Consider the following 19,922-nt stretch of genomic DNA (forward strand, 5'->3'; position numbering starts at 1 on the left):
CAATGTACAAAACAAGGGGGGATTTGAAATGAAATTTAACGTCGGAATACACAGAGTGATGTATTATACAGGTGTCAGATTAAACAGTTCTCACTGTATTAAGGGACATTTTAATGTCAGAATATTCTAATTGAACAAAATGGGTCAGTGAAACACCTGTGTGCTACCAGCAATAATGGTGAATTATGGGTTCGTGTAGCCAGTATCGGAGATGAGGATATTTCAGTTAGACCACGTACAAGGATAGGAACTGTGTCTAGATGTGAAGTTGATACCAACAGATCAAATATCGGATTTAATCGAGTCGGCATATTATCCATAAAAAGCCAAAATTGAGTTCAAATTCTCCTGGAGTCCTGAATAACTGGCTGCTTTAAAAGGAGGGGGTCCAGCCAGGCTTCTCTTTTGTATCCAAAGTATATGAGATTTAGTAATTATTTGGGGTGCCCTACCCAGTCCCCCTCTTCTTTTCACACCAACTTTTTATTTTATAGATCTCTGAGTCAACCTTTTTAAACAATGGTTTCAGCTTTGAAAAGCCGGCATTACAAGTGTAGCTCTTTAAGAGGCCCTGTCAGTAACCATTGAGATTTACATGGAAAGTAAAAAATTTTGAATTGGGCAAAAACCACCCTAAAATATTTGAACAACAACAAAAAACACATTTAAGACAAATGTTACAAATTTATTCATCATCATTGGTTTCCATGGCAACAAATGTGATTTGCATAGTAAATTCTCAATGAAACATTGTAAAATAATACAAATTTAGACATATTTAAATGCAGAGGAGGGAACAATTGGAAGGTCTAAATTTGTTTTCTTATACTGAAATAATGAAAGATGCATCAGAAGAAAATATCTTCATGTCTGTAAGTATTTTCAAAAATTTTGATATGGTTGCTATGGCAACCGAAAAATGACAAGGTTTTCATGATGGGAATATCCATGGAAAATTAAGTTTTTTCAAAAGTTGAATACTTAAAAACGCAACAACCGTAGATATTGTATGTCATACAAAGTTAAAGATATATCCCAATACTATGAAATAATAAAATAAAAATTGGTAGTCGGATGTCCCAATTTTTTTTTTCAGAAATCAAAATTTGCATTTTTTCAAAACACTTTCAATGGATTTTCGCAAGTTTTGACAATTTTTTTTAAATATTACAACAGATATTTAATAGTTAGATGCCATATCTACAGAAACATAGTACTTTAGAAAAAACTCCATAAAATGTATGACTTTTTTACAAAACAATAGGAAAAGTAATCTCCATAGCAACGGAATTTATACCCTAGCAACTGACTTGACTAGGATCGGCAAAACATGAAACATACACCCAGGAAATTAAAGCCTCTCAAGTGGAATATTTGGGTCATGGCATCCTGATCAACTGTCAACTATACTGTTGTACTTACCCCATCATATAAGTAATAATAAGTACCATTGCTCTACAAATTCTAATAGTTATACAATATAGTCAGAATGTGGACCAAATACGCAAAAACTTGACCATATATGACATAACAAAAGCTGAAGTTATATGTCAAAATGACGCAATGTTCAACCCAAAGGGACTCCAATGCTGTCTACTGGCTAATTTACATTGCTGTACCATGTTTATTATTCAAGTTATAAACCTAAAAACAACTAGAACTGTCCAAATGGGACAAAATACCCCCCCCCCCCGCTGGGTTTTTCAGAAGTTCTAAATCATGAATATTTTATGGATCGAAGAGAAGAGAGAAAAGCTAAAACATTTTAGTGCAAATGTAATTGCTCATTAATTTTTTTTATAAATGAAACGAAGGTGCAGCCTAAAAATAGACTAAATGTATGGATCACACATGAATTATGAATTTTTTTTTGTCAGTGACCTTGAACTTGCATAAATGACCTTGGTTTAAAGTCATGACAAGTTCTCAGGTCAAAGCAATGTTTGTGTAAAATGGGAACCTTCTAAGTTTATCCATAAGAAAGATATGGACCAGACATGAATTATAATTTTTTTACTGTCTGTGCCCTTGAACTTGGACAATTGACCTTGGGTCAAAGTCATGACACACCCTTATGTCATAAGAAATCTTTGTGTAAAAAAGAAAGTATCCAAGTTTATCAATAAGAATGATATGGACCAGGCACAAATTATGAAGTTTTTCCTTTCAGTGACATTAAACTTACACAAAGAACCTTGGGTCAAGGTCATGACACATCCTCAATACAATAAGCGATTTTTGTGTAAAACAGGAACTTACCAAGTTTTTCCATAAGACAGATATGTACAAAACATGAATTATGAACTTGTTGCTTTTATAACCTTGAACTTGCATAGATAACATTGCATCAAGGTAATGATACACCCTTAGGTTATAAGGAATCTTTATGTGAAATAGGAACTAACCAGTTTACCCATAAGCAATATATGAACCATGCACATATTAAGAAATTTTCCTTTCAGTGACCTTGAACTTAAATAAACTTTGCTGAAGGTCATAACACACCAGGTCATAAACCCTCTTTGTGTGAAGTAGTAGATTCAAGTTAATCCAAAATAAAGATATGTGCCAAACATGAATTTTACAATTTTTCTTTTAGTGACCTTGAACATGCACAGATGACCTTGGGTCAAGGTCATGACACACCCTTAGGTCATGAGGAATCTTTTTGTAAAATGGGAACTTACCAAGTTAATCCATAAGAAAGATATGGAACGGACACAAATAATGAAATTTTTCTTCCAGTGACCTTGAACTTCCCCAAATGACCTTGAGTCAAGGTCATGACACACTCTTAGGTCATGAGCAATCTTTGTATGGAGTAGTAGATTCTAATGTTCCTCCGTAAGAAAGATATGGACCATACATGTTTGCACAGCTAGACAGAGGGACGGACGGATAGACAGATAGACAGACAAGCTGATTCCTATATACACCCCCCCAAACTTCGTTTACAGGGGGTATAATGAGAAGTCGTGCCTGTTAAACACAAGACGACCTTATACTTATTCAAATGAAAATAAACCTTAACATCAGCAAGGCTTGTGAAAATGTAGTTTACAGCAACTTTATATTTCAAGTTTTATCTTATTTTACTATCAAAGACCAATCAACTGGTCAAATATCAATGCTCACTAAAAGTATCACAGATATAAACGTAAAACAAGAGTTTTCCATTGAAAATGTGTGTCTCAGGAGTCAGGAATGACATATCAAATTGTGACAGATAGATAGACTGATGGTCAGCTAGTCAGACTGACAGACAATGGAGAAGTGATCCCTAGGAGTCCCCTTGCTATGCAGGCGACACAACTAGGCACCATTACAGCATATCTTGTACCTGATTCTGAGACTGAATTTTTTCTTAAGTGTACAGTCAAATATTTTACAGAAATATTTTGCTAGAAATAATAATATATCATATAAGTGGAAATTTTAGCGAGATGCAAATTTAGCGATTTCTACCAAAGTCTGGTATTTTATTTTTAGCCAGAAGTAATTTTAGCGATTTTAAAATGTTTACTAAAGAAGCTATTACAAATAATAAGACATTAATTTTTAGCAATATTCAATTTTAGCGATGTCAGCACCATCTCTAATAATGCCAAAATTAAATCCTCGCTAAAAATTCTACTTATACAGTATGTTCTTCAGAGTACATTTATGCACAATAAACAAGAAGTATGACACATTTGATTTTAGATATTATCTATTTTAACCAACTAGAGCTAGAGCAGTATAATCCAAGTGTTGTCCACAGACAGATGGACAAACAAACAGGGTGATTCCTATATCCCCCTTCCAAAAACTTTGATATCAAAATCTTAAACTTAGTAAGAAAATGTTTTTTAGTTCACTGCTTTAAGAGCCATATCAGAAATCTGATTCAAATTGTTCATGTTCCCTTCAGCTGTCAAGTCATTTTCTTCACAGTCAGTGTTAGACTTCTGCCTTTTCACCAATGGCATCAAGATACATAATCAAGGTCTTCCTCCTATGTAATGGACTATCTTCATGCTCTTGAGAATCCTGGCATTCAGATGACTTTCACAAGGTGTTTGGAAAAGTTGTCGTCTGAAGTTGATTCCACCTACAAAAGAAAGATACAAAATCAATCCAACTAACAACTTCATTTAAAACAAGTTCATTTTGACACAAATAATACTCATGCTGAGACAGTGTTTCACAGCCCTGAGCCAAAGTCACACCTTCAATGTCAAGGTCAAGGTAAAATTTGATGGAGTTTTCAGGTCTGTATTTCTATATGCCTCATGGAACAGCTTCATACTTGGCATACAATGCTCCTAATGATAAGGTGGTGTGCCATGACCCTAACTCAATGTCAAACTTCAATGCTAAGGTCACAGTAGACTTCAATGAAATTGTCTTATCTGAAATGCATTTCATACCTGCCTCAAAAGCACAGCTTACATGACACAAATGTGCCTCGTGATATCAGTCTTTAACAACCTTTGACAGAAGACCAGGTGAGCAATATGGGCCCATTTTAGGCTTCTTGTCTGGGTTTAAAATATGAAGTTCATAGGTCAAATGGATTTAAGTTATTGAGTCACAATCCTTTCAAGTTTGAAGTTTCCAGGACATATAGCATTTGAGTTATCTCTCAACAAAGAAATGGATGAACAAAGTGATTACCGGTACTCTTTGAGGCTGGGCTCTTAAGAACAAGCTGATGCTCAAAGTAGTTCTAAACAATTCAGTACATGTAAAAAATTCAGTACAAACCTCTATTTGTTCCATATGCTTTGAATCTGGTTGTACTTCATGGTTATTTGGTAGTTCACATAGCAGCTCATCATCATCATGATTCTCCTGAAAGTATTTCATATCTGTTTACAAATTTACATGACCCTACTGCATATAGTTGCTGATTCTTTATAATAAACAAGCTGATGCTTAAAGTAATTTAAAGCAAGATAAGTTTGTGAAACAGTATGCCCCCAGCGTCAACAAATATAGAAAAGCTAGTTTTAGCAAAAAGATCAAGGTCTAAAGGTTACTGATGTTGGTGTAATCTAAAAGAACTTAATTAGTGGATTATGTATACCAAATATGATCTCACAGTTCAAAAGTCATGGTAAAGGTTAAAGCTGACAACAGATAGACAGAAAGGACAAACAAAAATATGTTCATGCTCTTTGGGCATAATAATTCAGTACATGTAAAAATTTCAATACAAACCTTTATTTGTTCCACATTAATTGGATCTGCTTGTACTTCATGGTTATTTGGTAGTTCACATTGCAACTGATCATCATCATGATTCTCCTGAAAATATTTTAGACCTGTTTACAAACTTACTTGAGCCTATAGCATATATAGTGACTGGGATATGATATATTAAGACATTAAACTGGACAAAGGGGATACTCCAATACTTGATATCGCGATTACATGACTTAGTGGAACTCTTTCGCGATGGAGGTAGGGAACGTCTGTTGGCTTGGGACAAATGTGCTATTGAATACAATGCAAGATCGATCATTGTAGAATTTTTGAGGACAGATAAGTAAAAAAATCCTGGTGGAATACCGTCCTTAACAATCGCTGAACCAGCCTAATTAATTTTTGAGAGGAGCTAATCCTTCAATGTTACATTTTTTACGATATTTTTAACTAAGCGGGCTCTTCTCATTAAATTTTCATTGAAAATCATGGCATTTTAAAGCTGATAAAATAATCTAAACTTTCCTTATTTGACAATCTACTATTTGGAATTCAATTCTTGGCAATACATTGTACTTTCGGCATAAAATTGTTCAAATCATTCGATTGTCACTACTGTAAACAATGCCATTGTGCCCCTGTAATCTCGTGAGATTCGAGCTTTCTCGACTCCCCCCCAAAAGAGTGGTAGTAAGTTAGATAACTGCGAGGTAATCGCGATATTACATATTTAGTCTCACATTTTCAGAATTATCGTATTCGGAAATTGTGCCCAACCTGATCAAGGGCTTAGGAGGAATAGCACCCCACCCACTCCTTACTTATTTGGGAAGTCAAAATTTCCTGTAGTTAAAATTTATAAATCCTGGTTTCCCTCCCCTCGACTTTAAGGGTCAGGAGCAAATTTTGAAACCAGAGTTTAGTCTGTTATCCTAGTTTCCCTTCCCCTTTTCAAATCAATATTAGCAACCTCAAGTTTTATCATCTTGTTTTAGTGTAGCTGCAGAACTGTAGCTCTCCGAAAAATATATATTGATAGACCTGAGATAATGAGGTATAGCGGGTATGGCTATGAATTTTAAGAAATATTGTTTGAAATATTACTTATCAAAAGAACACTAATACGCAGACATACATGAGTGGAAATCTACCAATTTGACCTTATCAGTGATTGATGAATATGCTCTAAATAATAAAGTCTGAAATATCTGGCATTTTCCAGTTTTTTTTTTAATATTTTCTGTGCCAGGAAAACGTCAGAACCAGCGCCATTACGAAAACTGGAAATTTCGCCATTTCCAGTCAGAGTTGATTCCCCATACTTGGGAACCGCATTAAATGCCGTTGTCACAATTTATCAATGGCACAATGCTTTTAGTACTTGACAATATTAATGAAAAGAAAATAATCACTCATCATTTGATTTCGATACAGGACTTGTATATTTTTTTTTAATTTGTAAACGCACGAAATGAAAACAAATCTCGACAGTCAGAAAAAATGTTTCCATCGGATCATATATTTACAAACAAACCATAAAAGCTATATTGGTAAGTACTAGAGGCATTGTACTGTTGATAAATTGTGAGTTTGACAAGTAATTGCAAGTATCGAAAATACACCCGAGAATGCCGCTGCTTGGAATTCCCACTTTTCGTAAAGGCGCCGGTTCTGGCGTTTTCCTCGCACGTAAAATATAGAAATAGTTAAAAAGCCAGGAAAACGTCAGATATTTCGGACTATAAATAGTACTTTTCAGTCACCTACAAACTCTTGATGCTGTCATGTCCTCTGTAACCGCACAAGACCTGCTTTATTAGTCAGCCCGCGGGCTGACTAATTATGGTACGAAGAACTTCCAATGCGCTTGCGTGACCTGGAATTCTGGGAGGTGGTTCTGCAGTAAATCACTCCTGCTAATTTTATTTCAGTAAAATCAATATAGATTATAAACCATCAAATCCCTATTAAACACCAAAGTAATCTGTAAATTCAACTCAAAAAGGAATTTCCCGATGCTTATTTTTGTATCTAGAGGGTTTCAAACAGTTTACTGGTTCGCAGTAATTTGACTGGTTCGCGCCTGATCATGTGTTCTACGCAGCGAAGCATACAGTTGCTACTGTTGGATGAATCTAGTGTTTGACGCGTCAATTGACGCTCTTTTATAAAATATCTTGAAGGTATTTTACTTATGTATTTAAATCTACAGCACAAACATTGGTTTATTACATATTTTTAACTTTTCGGTTTTTACTGCTTTTACTTTCGTTTTCGCTACAAATCATTTCGATCCCGATGCTTATTAGCGGACTGACTTGTTAAGTCATACAACAGATACTTCGGAAAGAAAACACAACTGGCTAAGCTTGCTCGTTTGTTGCTCCCCGTTGAAAATAGAGGATACCAATTTCAGTCTGTCTGTCCGTCTATCTGTAGTTCTGTCTGTCTGTAACACTTTCACTTCCTCGCAATATCCCGTGAAGTCTTTGAGCTTTTGCAGAGAAATTTTACACAATTGTTTACACCTTATACGGCCTTTGGAAGACCCTCTTGATTTTTAGGTCAAAGGGCAAGGTATTAAATTCAGAAACTCTGTCTCTTTTAAACACTTTTGTTTTCGCGCGATATCTCTATAAGCCATTGAGCTTTTGCAATGAAATTTTATACCGCAACTCCCTATGACCAAATATATGGCGTAAGGAATTTACCCCTATGTATTATATACTCAAAAACGTCAATGTCATAAATTCATACTTCTGTGTGACTGTGTGTAAAACTTTCATTCTAAGAAGGTTTTTAGTTTTTGCAATTAAATGTCATAAACCATAACTCCCTCTGGCCCCGCCCTGGCCCCCCCCCCCCTCCCCCCGAATCTGCGCATGCGATTATCCGTAAATAAGCTTGTTTTTCATAAACTACGACCTGATGATCTAGGTTGTGGCAATCATATTTATGAATTAATAGGTTTATTATATTATAAGAAGTCTGATAAATGAATTTGTAGGTCTTAGTAATGTTTGTTTTATTTCAATTCTACTTTTTATGAAAAAAAGTTAAGCCAAAATTCAGCTAGTTAAGTCAAATGACGATAGTTAATAAACTAAAAAAGCTTAGGCTACACAGTCAAAGCTTACATGTTGCCTAATTTAATGAACAATAAATGTTTATTTTTTTAAATTCTTAAATGTACTAGGTATTTCAATAATCCTATATTGGTATTCTCAAAAAAACGAGGGTTCAGTATGGGTGTTTAAGTTTGGCAAGGACAAGGGTGTTTCCCTTTTCTGAACACATAGCCAAGAGTGATTCAACCGGCGGCATGATAAACTCTAACAAGGATGATAGTGAAGCTTATTGGGCTCCGTTTTGCTTAAAATGGCATAATTGCCATATATCCCCCTCCCCTTAAAATCTTACAGATCTGATCAGTAATGAGATTGTAGGTTTATAACTTCTTCGAATTATGTTACGTGAATTGGAACTTAAATGTTTATACATACTTTCCCTTCTTTTGATTTTGAGACAAAAAATACAAGAATATGCATGTACCAACGCTTCTATTCCTATGCAAAAAAAAATATTAAGACGAGGTTTTGATTTTAGTGGCCAACTCTGCTACTGATTAAAATTTGTTGAAGGCATTTATTTCAGTTCTCTATGATTCTTTAAAACATTATCACAGAGAAGAAAAATCCACTGGCTGACTCTCTAAGCTTTTTTTAAAAGCTAAACTTGTACATCTTTACATGGTGTTTTCCTTCTCCGACTTCTACTGCAACAGCAACTTTCTGTTCTTTATCAGCAGGAGAGTTCCACAAAAGGGAGGTAATCGTTCACGCGTTTTCATATTTGTAGTACATTCTAAATCAAATTATTTGCTATAGAGTACCCAACTACCATTTTTTAATATTGGATTTATAACTTCAAAGCTCGTAGTTTCTATTGCATGTATGGTTATGATAGAGTTTGGTTGCGTTTTCGTGTAAAATATTTATAAAAATCATGTTGATTTTACAGCATTTGGTAGAAACAAAGCAAAGTAGGCCCCAAATGCTTTAAAATAAACATGGGAAAAATTAAATCTCCCATGTATATTGAAATTAAGAAAAACATAGTTTGATTCTGTAATTAATTTTGACAGGGTTATCAATAATCAAATTTCACACTTTTCAAGCATTAAAATCACCGTTGCTATGGTAACAAGGGAGATGTGACCCAAATAACTCATGTTTGAAAGGACATTCATCTATACTTCCACGCACCCAAATATTAAAGCAAAATATTTTTTTTCACATTCCACTCACTTTATATACAATACTCAATGGTTACTGACACGGCCTCTTAATATTTTATATGATTTTTTGTATTTTTTCAAAGAAAATCAAAAAAGTTATTTACATCCAAATAAGATGCTTTCTGTAAAAATTTTGCCGTAAATGAATGTATCACATAAATAACTAATGAAATATGTAAAGAAAAGCCGTATAGATTTTTTAAATTAAAAAAATATATTTATATGAAAAACACATAATCTGTGTATATTTTTTTTAACTTGTGGTTAAAATCTTTCTAAAACCAGTCACAACTGGGAAGAATATGTTTGTTAATCAAATTTATTGAAGAAATTGAAACGAAATGGCCAAATTTTAGAGAAATTAATTTTTTTTAAATTTTGGCCAAACCCGATCAAACTTAAACTGATCCCAAACATATATAATTGTACAATTATTGGAATTAAATAACATTTCCCCTAGAACACTAATCTGATTAGGTGTATTAAGGGTTAAAACATAACTGAACTTGACAATCATATAGATTTCTTCATTGTAAATACTAATCCGAAAATCTGACGTTTTCCAGACTTTTTTAAGATTTTGATATTTTACTTGCCAGGAAAACGTCAGAACCAGCGCCATTATGTAAAAAGGAAATTTCGCCTTCTCCAACCGGAGTTCATTTTTGGAACTTGCAAACCAAACTAAATGCCGAAATCAGCATTTATCAAATGCACAATGCCTCTAGTACTCACTAAGGAAATATCACTCCACATTTCGCTACAGAACTTGCACGATTTTAAAATGCACGGTATGAATACAAATCTCGACAATGTGATAAAATCTTTTCAACAAATTGTATAATTTAAAAACGAACCATAAAAACTATATTGGTAAGTATTTTAAGCATTGTACTATTGATAGCTTGTAAATTTGAATTTTAATTTAGTTCGCAAATATCTTATATCAACTCGAGAATGCCGCCTCCAGTTGGAGGCGGAGATTTTCCAGTTTTCGTAATGGCGCCGGTTCTGACGTTTTCCTGGCATTTTAAATATCAAAATCGTAAAAAGGCCAGGAAAACGTACGATTTTTCGGACTATGTAAATACTTGAAGGAGGCTATAAATTAGTACATGTATTTTATTCATTTCGTGTTAATTTTGATAGGGATCAGTCTTTGTTTGATCGGGTTAGGTCCAAATATTAAAACAAAATTTCTAAAATTTCTCAATTTCATTTAAATTTCTTTTTAAAATATGGTAAATTGCAAATATTTTTTTATCCATAGGTTTAAAAAATATTCACAAATAATGTGTTTTATTTTCATTAATAAAAAAAAAGAATTAAAAAGTCTAACCAGCCTTTCTTTACATATTTTATTAGATATAAATATGATGCAAATCATTTACAGCATCTTATTTGGATATAAATAATATTTTTCATTTTCTTTGAAAAAATACAAAAAAATTAATATAAAATATTTTAGAGCTAATATCAACCTTTCAATGCTGAAACCATTGTTTGACTGACTCAAAGAACTTGGTGTGGCATTCCACCTTAATATCTCAAGCGCGGTAATCTGTCCTGACAAACTGATCTTTTATACATGAGCGAGTTATTGCCCTTACAATATTACATTTTTTTCTTTCGAAATTGAAAGAAAATATTTATTTGTTTAAATTGTAGAGAATTAACAGAACTGCAAGTTAGTGTTAACTGTTCATGTCTTAAAATAAAATGGTTTGTGAAAGACAAAGAAATAAACGAAAAGAAAGGCGACTTTATATACACATGTAAAGACATGATGGCATTATTTCCCCCTGGACGCAATCAATATTTTTTTTTTTTTTGTTATAAAGTGCGATTTATGCTAGCAGGAACTGAGAACTATGCTGCCAGAGAAAATGCCTGGCTTGTCCACGAATCAAACCGGAACCCCTGTATGACAACTTAAATTAGATACAAAAGAAAAACAAATAAGGCGAAGCATCCCCTCACAATCGATTCCAATGGAAATTACTTTATTTCCGTTTCGTACAGATCCATATTAACTCACTCACCTAAAACGAACAAACAAGACTGCGTTACACAGCCAATTGTCATATATTATACTTTTCCAACTCTATTGCGAGGGGATATAAGCAAAAGGATATAATTTTCGCGATCAAGCCTTTTTCGATCTGTTTTAAATAGACAGAAAGACTTTAAGTTCTGGTTCGCGGCGAGAAATATTCGCGATGACGAGACTGTCGCGATCTTCGCGAAATTTTCCCGCACGCGAATAAAAGTTGGTTTACAGTATAAGAATTGTTTCTATACATACAAGGAGATACATATGTGTATATGTGTTGTGCATTGACTGAGATGATTATCTTAATTTTTGTATTTTAAAGTAATTATTCTGAATTAAATGTAATTTTTTGTACGTGGAAGGGGGGATTAATATGCTAACGAACAGTCATTTCGCCTATATAAATACGAATTGGGGAAAAAATTATTCGAATAAAATTTAAACAATAGAAGTAAGACGGCAGCGCTGTTTTCGTAGTTATAAAAAAAATGAGGCATCCTAATCACTCCCAAAACGATTCCTGAATTGAGGCGGGTTATAAACCTTGAAAGTGAAGAAGTTATGTATTTAGAGATAAAATATCACCAGCTAGGCTAAAAAATCTGACGTTTTCCTCACTTTTTTAGCGATTTGATATTTTACGTGAGCTTCCCTGACATTTAAAATATCCAAATTGTAAACAAAAAAAAAAAAAAATAATAATAATAAATAGATAAATTTAAAAAATGGATATTTCGGATTAATCTCCGGCCAGAAATTACATGTTAATAGCCACCTTTTCTTTTTTCCAACTCTCAGTCGGATCAATAAAATATATAAGGGTTTTACCAACCGTTCACTAGGAACACACAAAGGTTTTAAAGGCTCAGAGACCAATGTTTAGAGATAGATATTCCATATTGATCGTGCCGATTGTCTTTTTACAAAGATTTTGTTTAAAGCCGTAAACAATTAATTAAGACGGGGGCCAAAGACAGGGTTTTTGTCATAAAAATTAAATTAATTATCGCTAAGTAAACAGAAATACATATATACCTTAGAAAAAAATCAATAAAACGTTTACTTTGGGTATTAGGATGCATGAATTATTTATTTTAAGTATAAAATGTAAGACAAATTACATGTGTTATAACTGCTAAATGAAATGAAATACATGTCGAATTTCATGGTTAGTCCGAGTGTCCTTTTTTGACAAAGAACCCCATGTTCGTTTGTTTATAGTAGTGATAAGTTATGCTTTGAGAAAGAAGGTTCGAGCTTGCAGTTTTCACTGAACAAATGGATCTTAACAATATATACTTTGATGGCTTTATCAAGTAGACGAAAGATATTGTCTGGATCGTAATAGTATTAGTCAAAGAAAGAAGTCAGATTTAAGACAAGAACTTACTTCCTAAGCATGAATAAGGGATCAGTGACTTCACTGAACGGAGAAAAGGAGCCGGAGATTGACGTCATCACGTGCCCGCTTTGCTTACGTCACTTTACTAATCCGAAGCAGCTGGACTGTCTCCATAACTTCTGCGAGGGGTGTTTAACAGCTTATATCACGTCGAGCTCGGAAGACTGCGTACAAGAGGGAAAGTTCACCTGCCCAGTTTGTCATATCCCAACCATTGTACCGGCTCCAGATTCCAATCATGACTCTTGGGCCGGGCAACTTCCCAATAATAACCTGATTACGTCACTAGCGGAAGGGATTCCTCTGAACAGTGATACACAGATCTGCACACCCTGTAAACGAGAGGGAAAGTCAACTGTGGCAAGACACTGGTGCAGGGACTGTTTTGAGCCTTTATGCGAGTTCTGTAAGGGCATTCATCGAAAAATCAAACAAATTAATGGTCATCGAATCATCCCCCTTGAAGAAGTTCGAAACAAGCCCGACAACCAGAGATTTGTATCGAACACAGACCAAACGTGCACCGTGCATAAGGGTAAGAATGTCGAGTTGTTCTGTCCAGTGCATCGAAAGCTCTGCTGTGTGGTGTGCTTTGCAGCGAACCATCGAGAATGTCTAGGAATCAAAACGATTGACGAATTATCGGGCGACATCAAGAGCACGGGAGAACTGACGGAAGTTGTGGACGCCATGATGGAAGTCATCCATAAAGCAGACGAACAGATCGCCGACAAAACACAGACAGCGACAATACTGAACCTGAAATACACAGAACTGACAGAGAAGATCGAGCTATTGACCAAAAAAGCAATCGAGAGACTCGAGGTTCTTCGAGACGAGTCTTTGAAGAGGTTCGAAAAGTTTCATACGAAAGAGTCGAAAAAGATCGAGAATCAAAAGGTTGTTCTTCAGAGTACAAAACTTGCTATGGATCTTGATATGAAATATCTCGAGGCAGTTGCTAAACACGGAAACTCGTCGCTACTATTTATAACGTCCGAACGTTTACGTCATCAAATAGGATTCCATCGAGAAATTATAGAGGTGGATAGGGAGAAAGCTGAAGATTTAGATTACAAATTTGAATTCAATGAACAGTTTTTAATAACAGCGGAAAAAATGACATCTCTGGGTAAACTAAAGCTCCTGCGCGCGCAGGTGAAATTTGACAACCATGACAACATAGAGACTTCACCGGAGCAGCCTTCTCATATAGGGATTATTACGTCACGAGGTGCCGGAACTTACACAGGCATGTCTGGAAAGGTTTCCCAAATAGTCAACAATTTTCCGGATCCGGTCAGCCTGAAAATGATCAAGGAGAAGGATTATGACGGCTCTATGCCTAATGAAAGGCGGATCGTTTGGTTTACAGGAGGAATGTTTATGTCAGATGGTCATTATTTCCTCATGGCGGATTACAATAATCACAAGCTGAAAAAGTTTAAGAAAGATGTCTATCATCCAGTCATGGAATTCCCACTGGAGTCCGCTCCTTGTGACGTCACACCAGCAGGTGATGATGAGGTCATAGTAACCCTCCCACATGTTTGCAAGATTGCGCGTTATCGTATTCGAAACGATTCCCTGAAATTCCTGAGTGCTGTCACAACATTCTCTGCACCAGAGGGCGTGGCCTGTATGGCGGATAAGACAGTGGTGTCATTTGGGGATTGTGTCAAAGTTTTTGACGAGGACGGCGGTGAAGTTTTTTCGATTCCAACTGAAGAAAGTTTTACTTATACCGCTCCTGTAATAGTGTCACGTGACAACAAAAGATTTTACCACCGTGATGGTGACGCAATTGTCTGTAGGTCGACCGAGGGAGAAGAATTATTCAGGTAAGATTTTTGCAGCACTAGACCTCCCTTAAAAAGTTTCCTTTCTAACATAGAAAAATGTTTCTAGTGACGTTTCTTTTTTCTTTCGAAATTAACTTAAAGTAAGAAACATATTTTCCCAGGTAAAACACTAGAATGATAGGACTCAAGTTTAATCCACATTTGCAGTTACAGTAAGAATTTGAGAATATTTTTGGTTTATGTTGATATTAATAATTTGAAATTTGGATCGATGTTTTTTACAGATACCAGGATCGAGCGCTCCGAGAACCGGCAGGCATTGCTTTAGATTTTGAGGAGAACATTTACATCTGTGACTGCAAATCGAACACGATCTTCCAGGTGACGTCAGACGGTACTCGAGGGCGGATCATTCGGTCTTCCCGGGTGTGTGTTGGCAGTCCTATTGGAATAGGGTTCGATAAAACCGGAAGTAGATTGTGGTTAACATCGAATATACGAAGATCCGGACAACTCCTTACAATGTTTTATTTAGTTAATTGACCACTTTAGGTGGATCTAGTGCTGTTCATTCGGTTTAGTGAATTGATCACTGTGGTGGATCGAGGAATTATTCTATTTAATGAATTTATCACTGTTGGTGGATCTAGTATTTATTCTGTAATGTTTATTTGATCACAGTGGCAAATCTTGTTTTTATTCTATACAGTAGTAATATTTATCATCAAAGTGATGGATCTATAAGTTATTCCCTTTATTGGATTAATAACAGTGGACTCCAGTGGAAACTGATTGTTTAAGTAGAAGATTTCTATACACAGAAATTGATTTTTAGCCGGGCTTATTGCTCAAAGAGCAATTGCCGGCTTATGTGATCCTGTTCAAGGCAGGATGTTGACCCCATAGTCGCCATTTTAAAGTTACCTGCAAAAATATAGTTCTTACTCTCAACCGCTTTTGAGATAATACAAACGCTAAATAAAGCAACAAAAATAAAACGAAGTTTTTTTCTATATAAAATAAACATTAGTAATAATGACTTTGAAAACTTCATAAGTCAAAGAACATTCATTAGCGTAAGGATTTTTGATAATCAGTGTTACCGTAGTTCTCTACACATACGAGATAAAGCAGGAGAGGGAACCAGACTGACCTGTTTGTTTACATTCAGCTGCGGTACCAGATTAATTCTGATTCTGACAAAATCGGACCGTGGTATTAGGATTGAAAAACTCACTGTCAGTGTCTTATCTTGATAGTTTTAATATAATTTTTTCATCAGAATGTAAACGTGATTCATGTAAGAAATCCATTATACTCTGTAAATGAGCCCGGCTCTCTGTACTTCTGAGTACTTTGATTATTTTATTTTTGCACAATTCAATAATTTTCAATGGTTTTACTGAAACCCTTTTTTATACTCACTTTAGTGGTTTACAATGCAACACTGAGATTTTGTAGATTAACTTTCTAAATTTTTTTAAATGGCGATGGAAGGTTTTTGCAATTATAGATTTGCACGCAAAAGAATCGATATCATTTGATTTAACCATGTGTAACTTTTAAGGCAATAAATATTTCGAAATACATGACTAATTGACTATGATATATATTTTTCTCCTTTATCCGAAAATCACAGAATCTTTAGAAATTATAGCTTAATTCAGGCTCGCGGTTTCCACAAGTTGTCAAATGCTGATTAGACTGAAAAGGTACAAGTACATGTATATATATAAGATAGGACAGTATTAATAATATTTATCTAGTACTTCGATTTTCCTGCCCAGCTAACACTTTATTTACGGTTTCTACGAACCCTCCAACCCAGCAAATGTCACTGCTATAATAACATTCAAGGCCATTAAACTTGAAAACGAACTGACGATATTTAAAACCATTTTTAATTTTTTTTATGGAATACCAGTATATTCCATGTCATGTTTGGTTGTCAATTGTGTAACAAAAGTAAAAAAAAAAACTCTTCAATGGCTCAATGCAAAACATTTAAGTATATTTAAAACAGTATAATGTTATCATTAGCAGAATACAGACCAGCAGATAATTAGAGACGACAGGGCAGATTTGTAATGCATGTCCTAGATTTTATTTTTTATGCTTCGGTGAACACAAATAAATGAGCAATCTACTGATTCAGAAACTATTTTTAAAAATGTGAGATTTCCGTCACGATAAATCCAGGCAGTGCGTGTTTACAAATGTAAACATTTTGAGAAATACATGTACTAAGTAAAGAAAAATGTCTGGTACTCGAAAATCTTGAGAGTTTTGACTTTGCTAAGATTTAAAGAACTTAAAAAACACCATCCTACCAAATATCGTGATTGCTAACCCTCTCCTATTGGATTAGGATGAGCAAGTGTTGAAACAGGAAGTAAAGAAAGGGGAAGAAAACGGTAAGTACGTCTAATATATATATATTACTGGAATATGGTATATTACATTGCATATGGTATTTTTTATGCAGCCAAGAATATATTTCGTATATGTATGCAATGTATTTTGTTCCTCACACAAGAGTGTATTTCGTACATGGATTCGATGTATACAATTAGATGGAGGATTCTGAATCTCTGAACGTGTATGCCTGTGTAATACATGACTGTATTAAGTTCAGTATCAATTGCAGTTTTGAAAAAAAAAAAATATCTTTCATCAGACACTTATAAACTCTGTCTGTAATAAATATAGGAATGCTTTTCGAATAGCCTCCTCAAATATTCGGAAGGTTATTCGAGCGATAGTTATACATTAAATTTTTTTTACAAAAATCATTTTTCTGTCATGACATTTCTAATGTCAGTTTCGGTTCTTCTTTACATTGCACACAAACGAGATCTTTTTCCGTAGTACATGTACATAAATTTGCACACTGTTTGAATTATCGATCTCAGGAATTGATATCGAACACGACATTCTTTTACATTACAGACCATATGAACAGATACGTCAGTAGGCGGTATGGCATGCGCAGAATGCAGTTCCGGTGACGTTGCTGAATGGACCTGCTTGACGTGCAGTGTTAGTTTGCATGACAAATGTATACAGAGTCACAAGGGAGACACAGCAGAAAAGACACATACGATCATACCCGGATTTGATGCCTGTGAGGAAAGTTCATTTTTCCAACAAAAAAAAATTGCTTTCAAAATTCCCAAAACTTATGCATGTATCATATAAAAAAGTAAACATGTAGATTTTCAACATTGGGTACCTTACAAATTTTCCCAACATAATGTTGAAAAACAATAAGTATTAATTAAAAACAAGCACTTTGTTAGTTAAGACGTAAATATATTGTTAATAAAAGTATTTCATATTTATCTTTTTATAATAAGATATTAGGAATACTTTAATCGTGTAAAAATTGTCACTCTCATTAACTGTAGATTCATGTTTATCCTACCTTACATTGTAACTGTACGGACAGATCACTTTTTAAAATTGCATAAAACTACCCTTAAACTAGAATTATTTTGTGTATAGTGTTCAGACTTACCTAAAGAGTTTTGACACTCCCCATAAACTTTATGTCAATTCTAAGCTTATAGTAAAAGACAAATTATCGTCGACACATAAGGCCGTCATATAGCAGCAGATAACAAGTTTTCGTATTTATTTTTCGTGTAAAATAAGAGATAATGATGTATTTGGATTAATTTATAATTTATATCTCGTTTCAGTGTTACATAGCCCTGTGGTCTCATCTCCTGCATCCAAACCAAGAATTGACAAAATATCTGTCACGGGACCCGGTGTAGCCCCAGAGGGTTTCTTAGGAGAATTCGACCCTACTTTTTATGTGAATACATACGGTGCTGGACAGGGAAGTCTAGGTGTAAGGATCAGGGGCCCAAAAGGTAAAGATGATGAAACAATATACACAAAATCATCACAAAAGACAATATAAAGATATAATTAAATTTAGATCTGTTGAGATTCTGATTTTGCTCTGTCAACCTTAAATCCTAGTTCCATCGCTCTACATGCTTGTTACAACTTCAGAGCTTCTGTGTCCATTTGTGGCTATGGGCTCCATGACAAACTGAATTTAATTTTTTTTACTGGCTGATTGCATCCACGTTTCTCGGGGAAAATAAAGCCTGATTGTTTCCCTTATCTCTTGGTCTATAACTTATATATAATTTTGGGGGTAACAAACAAATTCCATCATGTGCATTGAGAAGCCTTTGGACTGCTTACTTTCTGTTCACGTTTTACAGTCCAAGTTTGGATGCTTCTCAATATGACAAACTGACCAGAGCAAAATGAAGTTTGTCAGGGTTTCCAGAGCCACGATTGGACTCAGGAACCCTGACAGTTTGAGGACGTATATGTAAGACTGTTGCCCTCGAAATATCAACCAAAGAATGATACATTTCAGACGAGTATTCTATAGGCGTCACTCTTAATTCCTTTTATGATATGATATATCCCTTTTCAGCTGCTTTTAAAGTAAAAATGGAACCAGACAAAGAAAAAAGGTCAACCATGATCTGTTCTTATGAGGCAGAGGAGGCAGGTGATTACGTCATTACTGTCACGTGGTGTGATATAGAAGTGAATGGATCCCCATTTACAGTTCATCTAGAAAAGAAGGAAACGTAACAAGATATATATGATCCCAGAGAACCACAGATTGCAACAAGATTCAAAGTGCGAAAATACGTACAAATGAATGTGAAATCAAAAAGACAAACTCATCTTGTGGAATACACTTTAAACATCTTTGGTTTTTTTTTTTTGTTGTTTCTGTTTAAACGTTATACTAGGCAGACCTCCTGAAGGGTCTTGAACATTAAAACTCTGGTCTGTATGTTCAATTCATGTATGAATATATAATGTACTTTTTGAACTGTTAATATTGTTGATGTGGAAGAGTTACTTCCTACGTACACAATTGTTTTACCATGTTCAAATGGTAGCTATACTAGTGTGTATGAGGGTACTGTGAAAGGTACATGTATAAAGCTTATGAGAGTACAATAGTAGCTGTAGCATTTCATGGTAAAGTGGTACATGTAGCTCTGTAGTGTATAGAAATAGCTATATCACATGCGGGTATAATGGTAGATATAGCGTTTGAGGAGGTATTGGTATCTATAGCATTTGATGTTACAGCCGTAGCTATAACGTTTGATGGGACGGTGATAGCTATAGCGT

General features: G+C 34.7%; 2 protein-coding genes and 1 long non-coding RNA gene across 4 annotated transcripts; 2 read left to right on the top strand and 1 right to left on the bottom strand.

Moving 5' to 3' along the window:
- Window positions 1-3,051: 3,051 nt before the first annotated feature.
- On the bottom strand, window positions 3,052-7,207 carry LOC134251742 (uncharacterized). 2 transcript variants are annotated; one of them, XR_009988808.1, is made up of 4 exons: window positions 6,951-7,207; window positions 5,203-5,289; window positions 4,747-4,833; window positions 3,052-4,090 (listed from the first exon to the last, which is right to left on the bottom strand). It is a non-coding gene; the product is annotated as an uncharacterized LOC134251742 (long non-coding RNA). The 2 variants fall into 2 exon arrangements; XR_009988809.1 differs by having other exon boundaries at window positions 6,955-7,009.
- A 5,681-nt stretch (window positions 7,208-12,888) lies between these two features.
- Window positions 12,889-15,569, top strand: LOC134251743 (uncharacterized). Its single transcript, XM_062734160.1, has 2 exons — window positions 12,889-14,780; window positions 15,026-15,569. Exons 1-2 carry the CDS (start codon window positions 12,937-12,939, stop codon window positions 15,282-15,284), a joined length of 2,103 nt encoding a protein of 700 aa, XP_062590144.1. The 5' UTR covers window positions 12,889-12,936; the 3' UTR covers window positions 15,285-15,569.
- Window positions 15,570-16,888: 1,319 nt separating this feature from the next.
- LOC134251741 (filamin-A-like) lies at window positions 16,889-19,621 on the top strand. Its single transcript, XM_062734159.1, has 4 exons — window positions 16,889-17,155; window positions 17,691-17,865; window positions 18,443-18,619; window positions 19,204-19,621. Exons 2-4 carry the CDS (start codon window positions 17,721-17,723, stop codon window positions 19,365-19,367), a joined length of 486 nt encoding a protein of 161 aa, XP_062590143.1. The 5' UTR covers window positions 16,889-17,155; window positions 17,691-17,720; the 3' UTR covers window positions 19,368-19,621.
- Window positions 19,622-19,922: the final 301 nt, after the last annotated feature.

The sequence above is a fragment of the Saccostrea cucullata genome, unplaced genomic scaffold, assembly GCF_032062105.1.
Source record: "Saccostrea cucullata isolate Sc308-1 unplaced genomic scaffold, CSIRO_AGI_Scuc_v1 ctg1566, whole genome shotgun sequence".
Taxonomy (NCBI): Eukaryota; Metazoa; Mollusca; class Bivalvia; order Ostreida; family Ostreidae; genus Saccostrea; species Saccostrea cuccullata.

Coding starts and splice junctions, on each gene's coding strand:
- LOC134251743 (XM_062734160.1), top strand. CDS start 12,937: ATGAATAAGGGATCAGTGACTTCACTGAACGGAGAAAAGGAGCCGGAG. Junction 14,781..15,025: donor GAGGGAGAAGAATTATTCAG/GTAAGATTTTTG, acceptor TGTTTTTTACAG/ATACCAGGATCGAGCGCTCC.
- LOC134251741 (XM_062734159.1), top strand. CDS start 17,721: ATGGCATGCGCAGAATGCAGTTCCGGTGACGTTGCTGAATGGACCTGC. Junction 17,866..18,442: donor CATACCCGGATTTGATGCCT/GTGAGGAAAGTT, acceptor ATCTCGTTTCAG/TGTTACATAGCCCTGTGGTC. Junction 18,620..19,203: donor AAGGATCAGGGGCCCAAAAG/GTAAAGATGATG, acceptor ATCCCTTTTCAG/CTGCTTTTAAAGTAAAAATG.